Source organism: Apteryx mantelli, chromosome 6 (genome assembly GCF_036417845.1).
Source record: "Apteryx mantelli isolate bAptMan1 chromosome 6, bAptMan1.hap1, whole genome shotgun sequence".
In the NCBI taxonomy this organism is placed as follows: Eukaryota; Metazoa; Chordata; class Aves; order Apterygiformes; family Apterygidae; genus Apteryx; species Apteryx mantelli.
In genome coordinates this window covers 46,426,297-46,443,796 of record NC_089983.1, presented here as the reverse complement: position 1 = coordinate 46,443,796, position 17,500 = coordinate 46,426,297, and the positions used below count along the sequence as shown (strand labels likewise).

Sequence of the window (17,500 nt, the reverse complement as noted above, 5' to 3'; positions counted from 1 at the left end):
ATGATAAACCACTTTTTTCAAATGCCACTGGGTCCAGGCAGGCATTTACTAGCTACGGGGGTAGCAATCAGTTTCTTCAAAATTTACTGTTCTAAGCCCATTAGAGTGCCAGCGCAGCACGGCTCTGCGGCGAAAATCCGAAACGCCGGGCTTTTTGCTAGGCGAGCGTATGCAAGTGGCAGGGGCTGAACTCCTACCCTTTAGTGTTAGGATGCTTGCGCAGCTGATTTATGTAAATTTGCTCGCGAAAATACAGTTTGGGTTTTAATTGGGGAATATGAATTAGGAAATTAAGGTGCCCGTTTAGCATTCCTCGGGCATCCGGGCGTCCTCGGGAGCGGGCAGGCACGTCTTGGTGGCCCAGAGCACGCAGGTAAAAACCAGATACCGTCAACAGAGCCCGCGCCGCGCTGCACATCCAAAAATACGCGCTGGCTCCCTAATTAGAGGCAAGCACGTTGTGTGCCTTGTTCAGGCGTCCGCACTTAAAAGCATCCCTTTCTTAGGCCTAACACGAGCATGTCGGTGAAGTGTGCTAATTTTAGCTAAGTGTTGTAATGTGCGAGGGGGGGTTTTGTGCGTAAAACATTGGCAGTGGTATCGTGCTTGTATTCCAGCGTGAAGCACTCGCAGATATTGTCCTATACAATAATATTTAACTACCATTGTCTACACTGATGATTTGCATGTGTTCTTAATTTGAAAAAAAAAAAAAAAAAGAAAAAAGGAAAGGAAGATTTATATGTTCCTCTGTTCCCCTTCACCTAACAAAAAACTCTTCGGCTTAACCATAAAAAAATATATACCATTGTGAAATCACGCTGTTGTTGTAGGAAAACTCTAAAAATGAAGTGATGGTGACCTCATTGCGTTAGTCCTACACTGGGAGCATGAATGGCCTAAAATATGGTGTTAGCCTCTAGCACATCCCTCACTAAGTCAACCAAATGTAGGCCCTGCTTGCTTGGAAATGTATCAAAATCGACAGTGACATTTTCTAGGAGATACATTCTCGCTTTAAATCTGTGTTAAAATGTCTTTGCATGAGAACAGGCCCTTAAATGCAATCCCTGCCCCTTCTCTTCATTCTTCCCGAATCTGAGCCTGTCAAGGATTATAGTGTGCAACCTCTGCTGACAGTAGATAAATAACTGACAGTATTTCAGCAGAGTTGCTAGGATCTCTGCAGAGTAATTTGTTTTCTCCTTTCCCACCAAGTCTTTAATGTTTTGTTATAAACATCTATAGCAAGGCACTGTTAATAGAAATGACTTATAGCCAAAGATCTGTATAAAAGACGGCAATGCTTCCCTTGACTTCTCTCTGTAAATATTACACCACAGAATTAGTTTTCCTTTGTGTAAATACGCTTTATTGAGAACAGACAGCAAAATTTCGATGATCAATGGACAGAGTTCCCAGATTTGATCAGAACTTTGTACCGTACCACAGATTTTCATTCCAACGTAATAAAATACACATGCAGTGAATGACGAGTATATTAAGGAGACGGCAGTGATTGGTGTGATGCGGTCCTCTTTCCCCAACCATTTACACGGGAGCATTTACACATACACGTTATTCCCACTCACTGCACCCCGAAAAGGCTCCCGACGCTCATCAAAGCTTTCGCTGTAATTGGGGCTACAGCAGCTTGTTACTCAGCTCTTTCCATGTGCGAATGTGGATGAGCGCAGTTGCAAATCCTCTGACCCCAAACCATAGTCATGCAGGCCAGACGATATGTATGTAATTTTATTATAATATTCTAGGCTCTTTGCTTCTTTCATTCTTTTAATTCAAGGCGTTTACTTGGGCCTCATGTTTTCTCTTTTTTTCCCTGTGTGCGTTGTATCATCTCAACCGTTAAAGACCCGATAACCGACAGTGGTCAGAAATCAGTTTTTCTTCCCCTAATTGTACGGGTATGATAAAAGATCACGGGTGGGATCTGAGAGAATTTACACACGCATGCAAAACAAACGTCTGTTATCAATTCATGTAAAAGATGAGATATGCCCCTTATCTCGTATCGTGTGTGTCAGCGTGTGACAAGAGCGCCTGGAGGGAGGTGGGCAAGGAGATACGAGAGCAGGAGGAACTGCCGTGGAAGTCACGAGGAAGAAATTCAGGAAGAAACAATCTAGATGGCAAAAATTATCTGAAGGTTCTCTGCTCTCAGGGAAAACAATATGTGCAAAGATAGGGCTGTGCCCCGTGGTCGGTTTTGAAAGTGGGGTATCGCTGAAGTTAGTGTGCTCAACTTTAAGGTTTAAAAGGCATTCAGAAGTTGAAAGTACTTAATATAGAGCCAGGTGAGAATGCTCCTTCTTTAATAAGCAACAAATCTGTAACCCAAGTCATATTTTCCCCGTGTTGCAGAATTCTTTGGACCAAAGTTTGTCCCATCAGGATGCAGACAGAGGAAGACAGCAAAAGGCAAAAGAGTAGATGCTCCACCTAGAAATCAGCTTTCAGTAGCCAGGCGTGTTGCTGGTCTCAATGTGCATCCTCCACAGCCTTAACTAAAATGGAGCAGATATGGTAAAAAGCCCATAGGATGCAAAATAGCAATTTTAAAACGGAAACTTTGCAGCAGTGTGTAAGAAAAGGTATCTAATGCTCCCCAAGGAAAACTGTGTTCACTAGGGATGTGATACAGATGACACATGGTGAATGAAACATTGCCATAAAAGTGTACGTAGAGACACCAATTAGAAGCTGATACCCTCACTTCTTGAACATTTAAAGTGAAAAGAAAATAACCTAACTTCATTCTCCTGCAAGGAAAACTAGAGTTAAGTTTGACAGCACACATTAGTTTCTGATAAGTAGCAAACAGTTCAAGAAAGTTAATGAAATACTCCAAGAAATTCAGATTTAAATGTAAACTGGAAAGGCAGTTGGGAAGTATCCATTCTTTCTTAGTTGATTCATAAATGAAGTGTAATCTTGAAAATTCTTCCCACAACTGGGGAGTTGGGGTATTGAACCCTTTCAGTGGAAGATGTACTATTAAGGAATCATTGTTTTTAAGATCTTTTAGAAATTTTCAGAATATAATGAAGACCTCTCAAGTATGAAAAATCTCCTCATATAATGAACATCTCAACAATGTTTTTTCCATCTTCCTTATAACATGTTTTCTCTAAGGGCTATAAGAAGTTGATAGTTCAGAAGAGAAAACATCTCAAATTTTGATAACAGGATAAATACCCTTTGTATTACCTTTATATTCTCCAGCTTAAAAGCCAGATATAATTTTGGGTAGGAGCAGCTTGCTTATGTTTGTAATACATCAGGGCCTATGGTAGGCATTCCCAGAGCGATAACTGGCTTTATGAGCATCTCTTCATTTCCCTTTCCTTGGCTTTATGAGCATCTCTTTGGTTCTGAGGTTGAAACGTGGACACCTGGAGTTTCAGAAGAATTGTCCTCTAGTCCCCAACTAAACCTGGACCTACCGTTTCTGAAAACTGTAGAGTGTGATGATAATCAGGACAAATTCTAGCATGCATGGAGCCTTCCCTTCATGCACAGTGCAGGGCAGCGTTTCATTCCTGGGTAAAACGGCAGGGAATGAAATGCTTGTCATGACATCCACCAGTGAAGCACTTGGAGGCGCCTCCACAGTGCGCTGTCTCCAAACAAAAGTAGCGAGTACCAAGATCTTGCTTCCTAAACCTTAGGGAAAACAACAACTATTATTACTGCTTGCACTTGTATGCATTTTGCATACCTGTAAAACCTTAAACCTGTTAGTCTCTTACAGGTGTATTCAGGTTCCCATCCTACAGATGGAGAAACTGAGGCAGGAGGCAAATAACCAGCTTTTCCGCTACGGCTCACCGAACCGCGCGTGCCTTTTGAGATGCGTTGGCGCTGCCTGATTCTCAAGCCACTGCCCTAACTTCTCACTTTCCCCAGTCAAGAGCCAGGTAACTGCCTCTGTAAGACAGAAAAGAGCAACGACATCTACGTTTAAATCAGGCACGTAACTTTGCGTTACGCGGTAAATCTGATGAGCTGAAAAAGGGGGATTTTATATCTTGTAAAAAGATTGCATTTCTGCCAATCATACTGAAAGATGCACAGAGTTAAAAGGTGTTAGGTTTTATGAGTGATACTTTTTCTTGTGTGGTTTCAATTGCCCGAGCTCCTGATTAATAGTTGAAGCAGTTTGCTCATTTGGCATCAGCAGGCTAATAAAGGAGAGGGGAACTATCTGCGAAATACAAAGAGCTAAAATATTTTGTGATCTGTTCTCACTCAGATGTATACTTCAAATTGCATTCCCTCAGTGGTGGGAAATAATTTCAGTTACCCTGGTCACAGTAGAAAGCAGTCCTCTTTTTGAATGCCTTTTTTCATTAATGTAGATATGTTTCCGAGATGAGAAACGATGTTTCTTCTAATTACGGTTACATGTAGTTAATTTCCTTTTTTAAAAGCTCGGTGTGAAAGGCAGTTTCCTTTAAAAAGGAAGGAAGAAAAAAAAGAAAAAAGTGATACAGCTGATGTTCCTGTTGCCTTAGCAACAGATTTATTTATTAGGGTCTGAAATGACATGAGTTAATATACCACATACCTGCTGATCGGCAAACTCTCCTGTTTCAGCTCCAGTTGACAATTAAGTCCTGGACAGCTACAGCCAGGGGTTAATGTTACTCATTAGGAGAACTAGGTCATTACTGGGAAATCAAGGCACTTAAGGCAGCATGGATAAAATTCAAAATTCAACATCTCAAGGAGTGAGGGGTTTTATGTTAATTAACCTTATTTTCCTTTCATTAAAAAAAAAAATCTTTCATATATGCATATGACAGTGGATCAATTAATTGGAAAAAAAAAAGTAAGCTTTAGTTTACTTTCCTCTCCTAGTTGTCTTCATTTCCTTTGGAAGCGTTTCATTATTTTATGGAAAATTCTTATGTCTATATGATGAGTAAAAAGGGTATTAAAATTAAGAAGGGAATCATCATGGAAATCAGCTTTACCACAAGGGAATGAGCAAATAAAAGCCTTGGAAATGAAAATAAATAAGCTTTGCTAATACCTCACCTAAGGAGCAGAATATAAGCCCATCAGAGCTTGGAGATATTTAGAGGTACTTCTTTGCTTCTTTATTAAGCAGTTACATAGTTATTTGACCTTCAGAAACTGAAACTTTAGAGAACTAAATCCAAGTTGTTGGTAAATATTCTGTTTACAGGAATTTATTCAGTACTGTAGCACACAGTAACTCCTGCAGTTGGTAATTGGCTTCTGATTTCCAGTAAAATTAAATATATTCTCTGAAAGTTTTATTATGGTATCTGAATTGGAGTTTTAACTTGATAAGTCATAAGTGATTTAATAAAGCTCTTCTGAAAGCCTTTATTTACTAACTTTTAGCAGACTTTATTCTGATACTGGAGAACTTAATAGGCTGCAAAAGAATCATATTTAAATTAACTTTTTTTTTTACTCACTGCTCTCCCAAATACATTTAATTCTTTCACTTCAACTAAATACTCTACTTTCTTTTCTCTGTTTGAGCTCTGCGACCCGATTCTGCTTCTAGTTGCATGTGGGTGAATTTGGTGTAAACCCTGCTTCCACTCCTGTAAAGTCAAGGTTAAAGCAATATCTTACCTGAGGTGCATGTAGTAAACGATGTTCTCAGATTTTAAGAGCACTGTCATCCATAAAAAAAAGAAAAATTCAAAGCCTGTGAGAGGTCTGGAGCGTGTGGTGGCATTGCGCTCTAAAACACCCTACCACTTTGCGCGACTCCATTTCCAAAGCCACCTTCTTTCGATTGGAAATAGGTTACAAAAGTATGTTGTGTCGGGAGCTCCTGTGCTTGTGAAATGGAGTTTGATGCGGGGCTTTGGGACGTTTTGGGACGTTTTGCTTCACTTTATTAGGGTAGGAATTACTTACTGAAGATCCCCGCGGCAGCTGGTGGAGGTCGTGGTGGGTGACGTGCGTGAGAGGCGATGTGCTGCTGTCCGTTGTGTGTCGCTGATGCGAGCGCGATACAAGCCGATCTGCGGACTGCAGAGGAAGCCGTTGCTGCTTAGCCGCGCCAATCTGCTCCGACACGTAGATGTGATAGTGAGACGGAAAGAATTTTCAAATAAAAGTTAAAGTGGCATAAAGATTCTGCTTAAAATATCACATGCCGAAACCTTCCTTCTTCATTCCCTCCGTAGTACCCAGGCGCAATAATGCTGCAAGGGCAGCCACTTCGGTGCTGTCCTCTGAGGGCTGCTGCGACAAACCTTTCTGCCATGGTTCAAAAACTGATTTTGAGTTAATATATGACTAAACAGAACTACATCACCTGGAATTTTGAGTTTATTTTAAAGTTTGGAAAAGATGTATGATAGTTTGCCATAAAAGCTCTAGTAAACCTGGCTTTCCCTTTTTCCATAATGGGAGACTCAGTGCTTGGTATCTTCCTTCTCTGGGGCAACAACTGCAAAAAACAATTCTTTGAACAGAAATGTATGTGCCCTGGCAAGACCAAGGGCTCTTGGCAGTCATTTTGAGGCTCTGAAGGAAGGGGGCTTAGACTCTTCCACCTATTTCCATCGAAGCAACCCTTTTCTGCCCCAATCTCCCAAACATGTTTTGGCCTCCTCTTTGAAACCTCTTCCTTTTCTCTTTGCCAGTCCCAGTTCCTCAGGCGTCTTTTCCTTTCTAGTCTCCCTGGGCAGAAAATTCTCATTGCGTTCGTCTCTTCCCCAGTTTCTCAACCTTTCAAGTTATCCTCCCTGCTTTTCCATACCATGTTGGTTCCTGTTTGCTCCTAAGCCCCGTTGTCCAACCTGGATGTGTTGCCTCCTTGGTTTCTTATACTAGTTTCCTTGCTCAGCTAATCACATATTTCTCCTTATGAACTAACATTGTATCGTATCTTTTTCCCTTCTCCCTTTACTCAATTCACTATTTCTTTGTCCTGCTTTTCTTGCCTGGTTGGTCTTATTGATCAGATCTCAGATCTCCACCTCTGCTTTTCTGTGGTCCCCGAGAGACTTTTAGCCAAACTAGAAAAACACACATTACCATTACTAGTTTCTGCCTCTTCAGCCCCTCTCTTCTGCCAGCTGCTTTCTCTGAACCTCACCTTCCATTTTCTTGTGGATTCATATCGTCAGCGCGTTGCAATCAGTGTCTTATTCTGTAAAGTCCAGTAATCTTATTCCGAGCCCAGTACAGGAATCATTGAAAGTGAAGACAAGATTTTTGTTGTCGGTTCAAATGTTAGATCCTGCCTGCACTCTAGCAGCCTGACCTGCGAGAGCAGGACCCTCACGCCCAGCCTTGGCCTGAGGTATGCCCAAGAAGTGGAGTCTTCAGTGACCATGCACAAAGAGAAATTTTTCCAAGGCTCATAACTTGGCTACGTTTTTAGGAGGTTTTTCACAAGGACAACAAAAGGCATATCTTTGACACAAAATCGGGTCTGGCCAAATATGCAGTTCTCTCTTTAAAACAGAAAGAAGCTTATTTGAAATTTAACATATGCAAGATACTGGTTTTAGTTTTACTGGGTAATGGGATATTTTAAATCTTGTTCTTTGGATATTCTGAAAACTTTTGGCAGAATTTTTCAGAATGATTTTAGTCCAAGATAGCCATCAGTCCTGGGAAACATCATAAACGAAGGACAAAACAGATTTTGTAGTAAGAAGTTCCAAGCAAACTTAGCAGACGGTGCCACCAGTCCCCTTTGTAATATACAGCACCCCTCACCAAAGTATGTGAATATCTTCCAAGAGACAAAAGTCAAATCCTTCATAAGCCAATAATCTAATTTTCATTTTCCTCTGTATTTTCCCCAGTAATAGGGGGCTATGTTTCTTCCTTCAAAGCTCTTTTTAATTAATTTCCTCTTCTTACCACACTACAACTATTTGGTTTTTTTCCTCTCTTTCCCTTCTTTTCCTCCCCCACCCTCCCTTTTCTCCATGTTTTCAACCTTTTTTTTTCCCCTTTGTCCTCTCATTCTGCTTTTTCTCAATTGTGGTTGTGGGAAAACTGAGTCAAAGAAATGAGTTCATTCCATATTCTGAAAGAAGGGAGATTTGTAGTTATTTTAATCTCTTTGAATAATGAGTTTCAGCCTTGGTCTTGGTGCCAAGAAGAGTTCCTGCTTAGGAGCTTCCTCCTTGGAGATGACAGCTTCACGAATCCAAAATGGATGAGTTATCTTGGGTATCCTGGCTAATTCCACTTGGGGAGGATCACGACTTCCTTTTTGACCCAGGCACTGTAGCTGGTGGAGTATTAAATAGTCATAGTTTGGTATAATATGTAGGTCCACCATGGAAATCACGGTGGAATAGACAGCATCAGTCTGCAGGGTCTTGTGTAGTGAGGTAGCTGTTCTCAATCAACATGTAGTAATGTAGTTTTTATGTGGTAATTTCTGTTTAATTCTTCTTCTGTTCTTCTGAGGAACCACCTGAGTACCAAATGTAGATTATTATCCACTTACTATCATATTATTGCCCATCTATTATTACCATGAGATGATTTTTTTTTATAGTATGTTGAATTACAATAGGATGTATTGTGTATGGTTATCAGAGCCCTCAGGGTCACTCAGCTATTTCATCTTGCCTCCCACTACTCCTCACAGTGGGGAACCGTTTTGTTATGCTACATTTGGAACTTAAAAGGAAGTTAATTTTGATTTTTTAAGATGCTTTTGGGGAGAGTCCATAAGAGTTACTGGATTGCTTTCAAAATTCAACTAAAATGATTTTCACATGAATCCTGTACTGTTACACTTGTGAAAAGCTGGATTTGCTAAGTTGAAGTAAAAGAAATGAGCAGGCATCCGAATCAAAGTGCATTGATTTTTACGCCAAGGTAGCTGAGACCAAATGCAGGTCGTTTTGTCTTGAAAGGTTAATCTCTCTTTAGGAAGTAAGCAGAAGGTTCAGTGACTGATGCTGATCCTGAGGTTTCTTTGGTTAGGGAATGGGCAATATTTTATTTTGAGTTTTTTCTTTATGAATTGTGAGAGGAGGAGAAGAAGGATCTAAACAATAAACTCCCAAGGTTCTTTTTTTATGGATCTCTTCTAGATAACACAAGATAGGGGAAAATGCTTTTCCAGCGTAAAGCAAAATGCCACCCATTTTTCTCAGGCCAGCAATTTGAAAAATCAGAAGGTAAAATACACACTCCTCACTGTAAATACATCATGGGCTATAATAGAAAATCAAACACTATATTTGCCCGAAGTGTTTTGCTGCTTTTTGCCTCTCTAGTGCCATCTTTGAATTCCTTGCCTGGCACAGGTATTTCACAGGCATGGGCAAAGACCAGGGCTTTTGTTTGCTTGCAAAACCTCCAGATTTCTGGCTAGAGTTTGTTCTGTAGGATCCTTTATTCAGTGACACATATGCAAAACCATTTTCCTCTCGTTGACTCCATTTTTTATTAACTGACGGCGTATTGCGGTAACTTTTGATGCTGATGATGCCAGACAACGTTTAGAGGCACAATTACAGCAAAGACATTTTGTGAGCATATCAGCTGAAGAAGAAAACTCATTGGACTTAACTACATATTTTCACTCTACCTTTACCTCACTTTGGAAATGTAAAAAGATGGGAAAATGCTATGATAAATTGAATAAATGGAAAGTAATTAACTTTCCCTTCATGTTTGCATTTTCTTAGTTATTTCTTTTCCCCCTGTTTCTTTTCTGAAAGCTCTTTCCTGGCAGTAACATTTCCTCTCTTGCAGTTATCATGAGCATTGTTATTAGAAACTTGGTTTTAGAATTTTACTTTTTTGTCTTTTTTTTCAGTCTTAACATAGACAAAATGTATATTGAAATGATTTGATTTAGGCAAGTGCCTTCCTTTTCCATGAAAATAATTATTACTAGAATGTATTTCATTTACTGTGTTGAGTAGGTTTGTAACATGAGGCCTCTTACTTGAAGAAGCATATTATCCTCCTGAAGTATTTACTGGCTCTGATCCTCACCACATTCCCATAAATGAAAGCTCCTGTAAGACTGTATCTTACAGATGGGGAAACCTGGGCAGAGCAGTCTCACGGGAAATCAGTGACAGAAGAAGATCAGAACTCAGCAGTTCTCTGTTTTTAAGTCCATGCTTATTTTTGTGCACTACGCTGCAACTTTCTAACATTATTAGATTATAATAAACCTAAATTCACAAGTTGATGGGCTTAATATTTAGCATAAAATTTCAAAGTGAAATGCAGTAACTGGTGAAATACAACGATAAAATCGCCGGTGCTTTTCTTTGGGTTCGGTTTGGCCTGAAACGGAGCCCCGTTTCTGGCTCACCCAAGTGTGCATTTAAGGATTGCACCATTGAGTGCAGTGGTGTGCTGCCGTGAGTTTCCCGAGAGTGCCCTGGCCAGATACAAGGTCAGCAGGAGGCTGGTGTCGTGTGGCTTGTCTTACCAGCCTGTGGCACGAGAGCTTCTGAGCCTCCTCCGTCACCCTCACCAAGTCCATATTGTATCAGTCAGACCAGTAAAGAACGTCAAGTTCTTGCTTTTATCGCCCAAGTGAAGAGCATTACTCGGATAACGGCACCTACCAGCTCCTGGATCTGCTCGCGACGGAGGCGCAGGTCTTGCCTTGCCCCTCTCCCAAGGCTCAGCATCACTGACCTCCCCGTTCTCCTCCGTCACCCTTTCATAAACTGTAAATCTTAGGAAGGATTTGGCAGGCTTTCTTCTCCCCCTCCAGGCTGCGCTCCTGCTCTGACACTGCTCAGTGTCTCTTCTCGCTTTACTCTCTTTCTGTTCAATCCTTCTCCTTTAATTACCAAGCAGTTTTATTTTTGCTTCCTAATTTATTTCTTTACTAATATTTTTCTGACCTTTTCTCTACCACGGATACCACTCTCAAATGCTCTCTACGGCTTCTACCTCCCTCTGAGTCTGATTTTTCTGTTTTCTTTCATTTTTCCCATATACCTTTTTTCTCCTCTACTTATTCCATATTTGTCTTTCTTCGTTTGGCTTGGGCTAGCCCATCTTTTTTTAAGTTTTCAACTTGAATGTTGCATCCTATTCTTCTAAGCGTGTGGTTCCTCGTAGTCTTTTCCTCGTTTGGATGCTGTGCGTTCCTGGATTTTTTTGCTCTTCTTGGGGTCCCGTCCCCTTTCCGTACCATTTTGCCTAGCTTGCCTCCCTTGCTGGCTGCCAAACTCGGTCCTCGCTCTTTGACTTTCCCCACACTAAATGGTGAAGCCTTTTCTGCCCACTTTCAGATCGTTGTGACGGCTCCCGCTAATGATCCGCCTCCGGGACATCTCCGTCGGGGTTTTCCTCCCTCGACTTTCAGAGATTTGTTCTTCAAGTGTTATTTTTTCGTTTGCCGGTGCTGCTCTGATGTCTCATTTAGTGATTTTTCTCTTTCTTCCCTTTATTCAGAGGAAGCCTTCAAGGTCTGTGTCTTATTTTTCCTTAACTTGCAGTTGCTGACTCTGTGCTCAGGGACTTCCCGAAGGCCTTTGCTCATCCCGAGTCTCTTCCAGCTCGTCAGTCCTCCATCCCCAAGCGCGGTGCCCAACGCTGTAAATAATGAGCAGTATTTTGGTGGCCCAGAGTGACAGCCATCTTCTCGAAGGTAGCCAGGAATCGGTGCAGGAGCTCTGGGTTCATAGCCTAAATCTTAAAACGTTGGTTTAACTTCCAAAGGTTTCGTGAGTGCTTTAGTGCTGCCATTTCCCACCTTTGTGCCGCTGACGTTCAAGTGATTTATTAAACGGGGAGGCGGGAGGAGAGATGCGTGCGATTCGGGGCAACGGGAAGGCTGGATTCAGCTCCTCTTTTCCCACTGATGCTTGCCGTAGCCTGGTTCTCTGTGACCTGGAAATAATACTTCTCTGCCTCTGTGGGCTCTTCGGATTTTTTTACTTACCATGGTGTAGAAAATGTTCCGAACTGCTTGGATTTAAGGCACTATAAAATGTGAAATATTACTATGTGCCCTCACGATTTTGAATTCGCTGCTGCTGGAACACTGGCAATCTCCTTTGCTAAATGTCTTAAGAAGATTAAGATTGACCCTTTTAATATTGCTTTTGGCTGCATTTATTTGTAACCCTTTCAAAACACATGACACCTTGAGAGATGGCATGGCAGGACTGTTGTTATCACAATCATTACATACCCTTTATGCGTTGTTTTTTTTCTGAAATATTAGGGCTTTCTCCCCTGGCTTAACACTTCTGTGTTACAGATTAATTCGCATAAGCCATAGTTTTTAAACTTACTTGCTTTTTTTTAAAAGAGACTGCATTTATTTTGGCCCTTTGAGCGCATTCTGTCTCTTTTACATAACTCTTACCCTTCCTAGCTGCATAGCTATATGTGGCTTTCTCATCCAAATAACTGGGATTGTCACCAAGAATGATCAGTTTTATATATACCTAAAAATTTAGTCTTAAGTCTCATAAGACCATATGGGTCTCTTACTGAATTTCGCTCAGATGCAGGAGATGAATATAGACCGAATACTGTAAAGGGCCAAATTTACCTTTTTTCCATCACCGATCAGGACTGTGGGTCCCCACCACCGATAGGGACTTATTTGCATTTAGCCGGCTCTATGTGCGCTCTCCTTCCAGGATGGACTGGAGCTAAACTCACAAAAGCCCTGAATTTCAGAAAAAAGGTGTTTTGAAGACTGTTGCCATCCATGTGACGTAGAGTTCTTTTTTTTTGTCATTTTAGGCTGGAAAGAGGGGCGTCAGGCATCAATTAGTCCTGACAGCATCCTTCTGTGGTGAAAAACAAGTAGTCACACCCATTTTACAAAGGAAAAGGCTAAGGCAGAGCTACTGGACGCTCAGTGCTGAGGCTACTAATGCTACAACTTTCCCATTCTCCATTTGATTTCGTTCCCATTGAAATCAAAATATAGGCTGGAAAGTCTTGTCTGAGGCTCCAGGGGGAAGTCACCATAAGTCAGGATGGAAAACAAGGAGATCCTGCGCCACGTTGCCACAGGCAGACCAGAGACCTGCAGTGTTAGCACACAGGATAAAAACCTCTTGAGTAAACCTGGGTAAAAATTTCCAGTGTGCAACACTGAGGTATTGAGATCTCAACGTGGAGGGCGAATATCTCTAATGTCAGTGCTCTCAGATCCAAATTTAGTTATGGGAAAGAAGTGTATGCTGCCCGTGCCCATTTTGTGGCGGTTTGGTCATTTTGACATTTGCATATTTTTATGATGAAATTTAGAATACATTCATGCCATGCCCAGTTTTTATTTTTCCTTTACCAAATGAATATTAAATCAAGTAAAAATACAAATGCCTAAACTAAACAACAAAAACAGACCCCTGAATCACATTAGCTTGATTTTTTCCCAAACATGTAATATCTTTGAAGAAAAGTTTGCATTTTGATATCAGGCTTTTATGCAGTTTTGCAGCTCTTCTCAAGGAAATGGAGTATATACAATTAATACTGTTTAATAAAGCTCAAAAATGCAACAGATGCAGCCAAAAGTGCACGTCATTTTGAGCAGATCTTTACAGAACAGACATTCCATATTGTGTTCATCTTTTTCCACGATCACTGCTATGACAATCTGGTGTGTTTAGCAGTTGTTGCTGAGTAAGGCAGACTGGATTGTATATGATTTTCTCCATGTCAGCCGAGACACACAGCACTCTTCTTTTTGGTGCAGGAAAGAGATGGTCTTGTGCTAGTTGTTCTCTCTACCAGCAAAAGCTATGCCGTTATTAACTTAAAAGTATAATAATACATTGCAATCTGTAGGTGCATGTGCCAGAAGCTTTCTGTAAGTCCTCACAAAAAATGGCTAAAAATAAAATGGTTGTGCCTGGAAAAGTCGCAGGAACTGACAAATTGAACTGTATAAACTCCCAAGTAGAAAAGCTACAAGATTCACAAAATTCGTCGTTAAAACATGTGGGCATCGTTGCTACCATATAAAAGCAAAATGTTTTAAAAGGAAACGTGGAAGGAGGATCACCTACACCAGAAACCCCATAAGCCGGGCTCCAGTGCAAAGGAAATGTTTCCCCTTCCAGCATTCCTTCTGGGTGCCAAATTTTCCTTCTGTTCTTCCCCACCTATTAAACAAAGCTGCAACTTCCAATCCCTATCAGTTTTCCTAAATCTGTGCAGCGTATGTGGCTCGGGCGAGCTGCAAGGCTTCGCGTTCCCCTGCCAGCTCCTTGACAATGTGGCTCCAACAGCAGCCTCCACTTTTGGCTGCCTCCGGGACCCCTGGTCTCTCCTGGAAAGCGGCAGGGAAAGCGTATCCTTTTCTGGAAGGACTTTTTGTGACGGTGTAGCCTCCACTGCAGATTGCGAAGATTTGGAAAGATCCATATGGGAAGCCTCGTGGCTGCGGCTGTCAGGCTGCCTTCGCGGGGTGCGTGGATGTTTCGGTCTGGTGACGCTTCACACGTGTGCTGTGCTCCTCAGGTCCACCGAAGGACCGTTTATAAAACACCCATAAAAACCCGCCGGCGAGGGAAACTGAGGCTAACGTTACAATCAGTTGCATGACTCTGTGCAAGGAAGCTGTTTTCCTTGCAAAGCTGCTCATTTCCGAGGTAGACGTCCCGTTGCAGCCAAGTCTGTTATGAGTCCGTTTCTCAGCTCTTTCAGCTGGACATTTGGAGAGGACTAGCATGTTGGAAATATGTAGATACCTATAATTCACCTAGCAGAAACAGGTGGATGTTTTAATCATCAGGTTGCAAGCAAAGTAGTAGACAGTTGTCAGTTCTTTGCAACTGCAAGAAATTCGCTCGCAGAGTCAATATTATCCACTTTGGTTGTTGGAACCACCGTGAAAACTCCTGGTTCACAGATGTGAAACAAATTATGAAGCTTATGCTGTTGCATTCCTCTTTATTACTGGGAACAAAACAAATCTGGGAGATGCAGACCTTCTTAAAGTAATTATTGTCTGGCTTTTATTTTTAAAAATGCAGCTAATTCTGAAAACTCTACAGTTCCTGAAGATTTTTCAGCCTACAAAAGTCACGTTAATTATAAGATTAATTTGTTTTAATTCCCCAAACGAAAAATATTGACTGAATGAGAAATTAACACATGTAGAGCTGCAGATGTCATTTGGCTTCAGATTTCCTGAATGATACAATTATTAATCTTTCATATAGTGGTGCAACAAACCTACAGATTCGTTGTACAAAATCAGACGGTGCAGAAAGACACCAGGACAGCCAGGCTATCGATTTGCCATAATGCAAGAAGGAAAACAGGGGAATTTTCTAAATACTAAATAAAAACAAAGTCTTTTAAAGACATATGGTGCACATCTGTCTGAAATAATACAATAATTTAAAGCAGAGTAATTAAATGCAAAAAATAATACAAATTTCACCTTGGAGCACGGGAAGTAACTCATTGCAGTTTTAATATCATTTCCCAAATTCTGAAAATTTAGTTTATCCGTGGTATCTTTTTAACCTTTCATTTTGCCCTAGTAAAGAAGATAGACTAGCAAATAGGTTTTTCGTTTCTTTTTAGATACAAGCCTTGTGTTTCAAGACATTGACTGTCATACCTTTAATATTAACTTCAGCTGAAATTATAAATATATACAGGTTTCTTATCTACTGCTTTAACTCCCAGCTAGCTCCTTACAAGTCTAAAGGTGGAAAATACCCTCATATTAGGGTTATTCTTTCTAATGCACTGAATGAATCAGGAGTACATGTTAATGCAGCATGGATTCATAAAATTCCATTTTGGGAAATCATATGTTTTTAACAAAAGTTTTTGATTAATATATTGCTCCTGAAAAAGGGGGTAAAATATACTGGAGATTATGTATCTTGTTTCGGTGAATGAAAAAAAATGAGAGTTTTTTCCTACCTCTGCATTTTTAGCATGATTTTGCTTTAAGCTTGGTGAGATATTATTCAGTCCTTGCTTTCTAAGTTAGTAATTTAAAGAGTAAAGACATCATTTCAGGACAGGGAAGAGATATAAGAATCTGATGAAACTGAGTTTTGGTCTTGAGTGCTGGATTGAGAAAAATATGCAACCGTGTGGCATAAGTAAAGAGGGAATTTATGCTGAGCTTTTGGTCCCCAAAAGGAGAATTTAAGAAAAATGCTGTTCTGATGAGCAAAAAACAATTCCGCAAGTAAGCAACTGATGCTGAGATACCTTCTGTTTATTTCAAGGGAACACGATAAAGATCCTGAAACTTTCTTCAAAGTACTGCTGCAACTTAAAGAGAAAGAACTGCCTTTTCATGTCTCTGTCCTGGGAGAGTCTTTCAGTGAAATTCCAGGTACCTTTTTTTTTTCCCCCTTTCATGTAAAGTTATCATAAAATTGATATTTCCAGAAGGGATTTTCATGTATATATTTTCTTAGGTTAATGAAATGAATATTTAAAGATCTTCATAAATTCTGCTGTAATACTAAATAGTATTGGCATGTTGTAAAATTAAAATTATTAAGGACAGTAAACATTCTTTATTTTACTTGGCGATGGAACACTTTATTTATGACTTGTGTTTCAGTAACACATCTATATTTATCTAAATGTAGAGATAGGTGTAAGTGATTGGATGATTCAGATGGGAAATAAAATCTTTCAGGTCTAGGTCACTCACCTGAAATCCAGACTGAGATATTAGTGGGTGAAAATACCTACTTGCCCTTCAAACCTAAGGTTAAGGACTTCTGTGGAGAGCTTCTAGTTTGTATCTGGCATGAAAGTGGTCATTAATCTTTAGAATTTTTATACCACTCTTTTGCACAGTCCTCCCTTTCCTTGGGTTCTGATAACCCTATTCTGTACATAATTTTATCCATTTGAAAACAGAATTAGAGCTTTCCATGATATGCACAAAGCTTTGTGTCTAAGATATTAGAGTAATAAACAGAATAATCAAATCCTATATTGGGTGTACATGCAGTAAATTAAACCGTCTAAAAATGCGCATTAATGACAGGTGAATACCTGCTGTTTTCGCTCACACGTGTCTTCCAAAGTAAGTTCATTTGTCAGTGTTGTGGTATTTATTGCCTGTTGGACTGGTGATCAATTGTTTTAGTTTTGATTCTTTCAGTTTTTAAGACACCGAGAAATTGATCTGTTCCAAATAACTTTTGGGGCCACAGCAGCGGCACAGTTGGATTGGAAAAAGAGGTAATAATTCAGTCAGAGGAAATTCTTGCTGTTTTCTGTCCACTTCTTTTTAGACAGCCTCGTGAAAGCTTGTTCGCCGAGGCAGGCCTTATCGCAGATCCCAAGGCAACACTGCCTTCCAGACTGAGCGCACCAGATTTCTTAGAAGCAGCAAATTCTAAAGAATATGTGACAGATAGGAATATAGGATGGTGCACTGTGGGAACAGATTCTATTGACACTCATTTTGGATGTTGTTACATATCTCATTTGTGGCTTCAGTGCTTATGAATAATGTAGATCATCCTAAATTTATGCCAGTGTATCAAATCTATATGCCGCACCTCTT

At 40.5% G+C, this 17,500-nt stretch overlaps 1 protein-coding gene across 12 annotated transcripts in view; it reads left to right on the top strand.

The window, feature by feature from the left end:
• Nucleotides 1-17,500, top strand: part of GTDC1 (glycosyltransferase like domain containing 1) — a 195,259-nt gene that overhangs the window by 161,368 nt on the left and 16,391 nt on the right. For 11 of the 12 annotated variants that reach the window (XM_067299402.1, XM_067299410.1, XM_067299407.1 and 8 more), the window contains one exon: nucleotides 16,197-16,306. The exons of the other annotated variant lie outside the window; for it this stretch is intronic. In XM_067299402.1, the coding sequence (XP_067155503.1) occupies nucleotides 16,197-16,306 (110 nt within the window). The remainder of the gene's footprint in view (nucleotides 1-16,196; nucleotides 16,307-17,500) is intronic. 12 annotated transcript variants of the gene reach the window in all.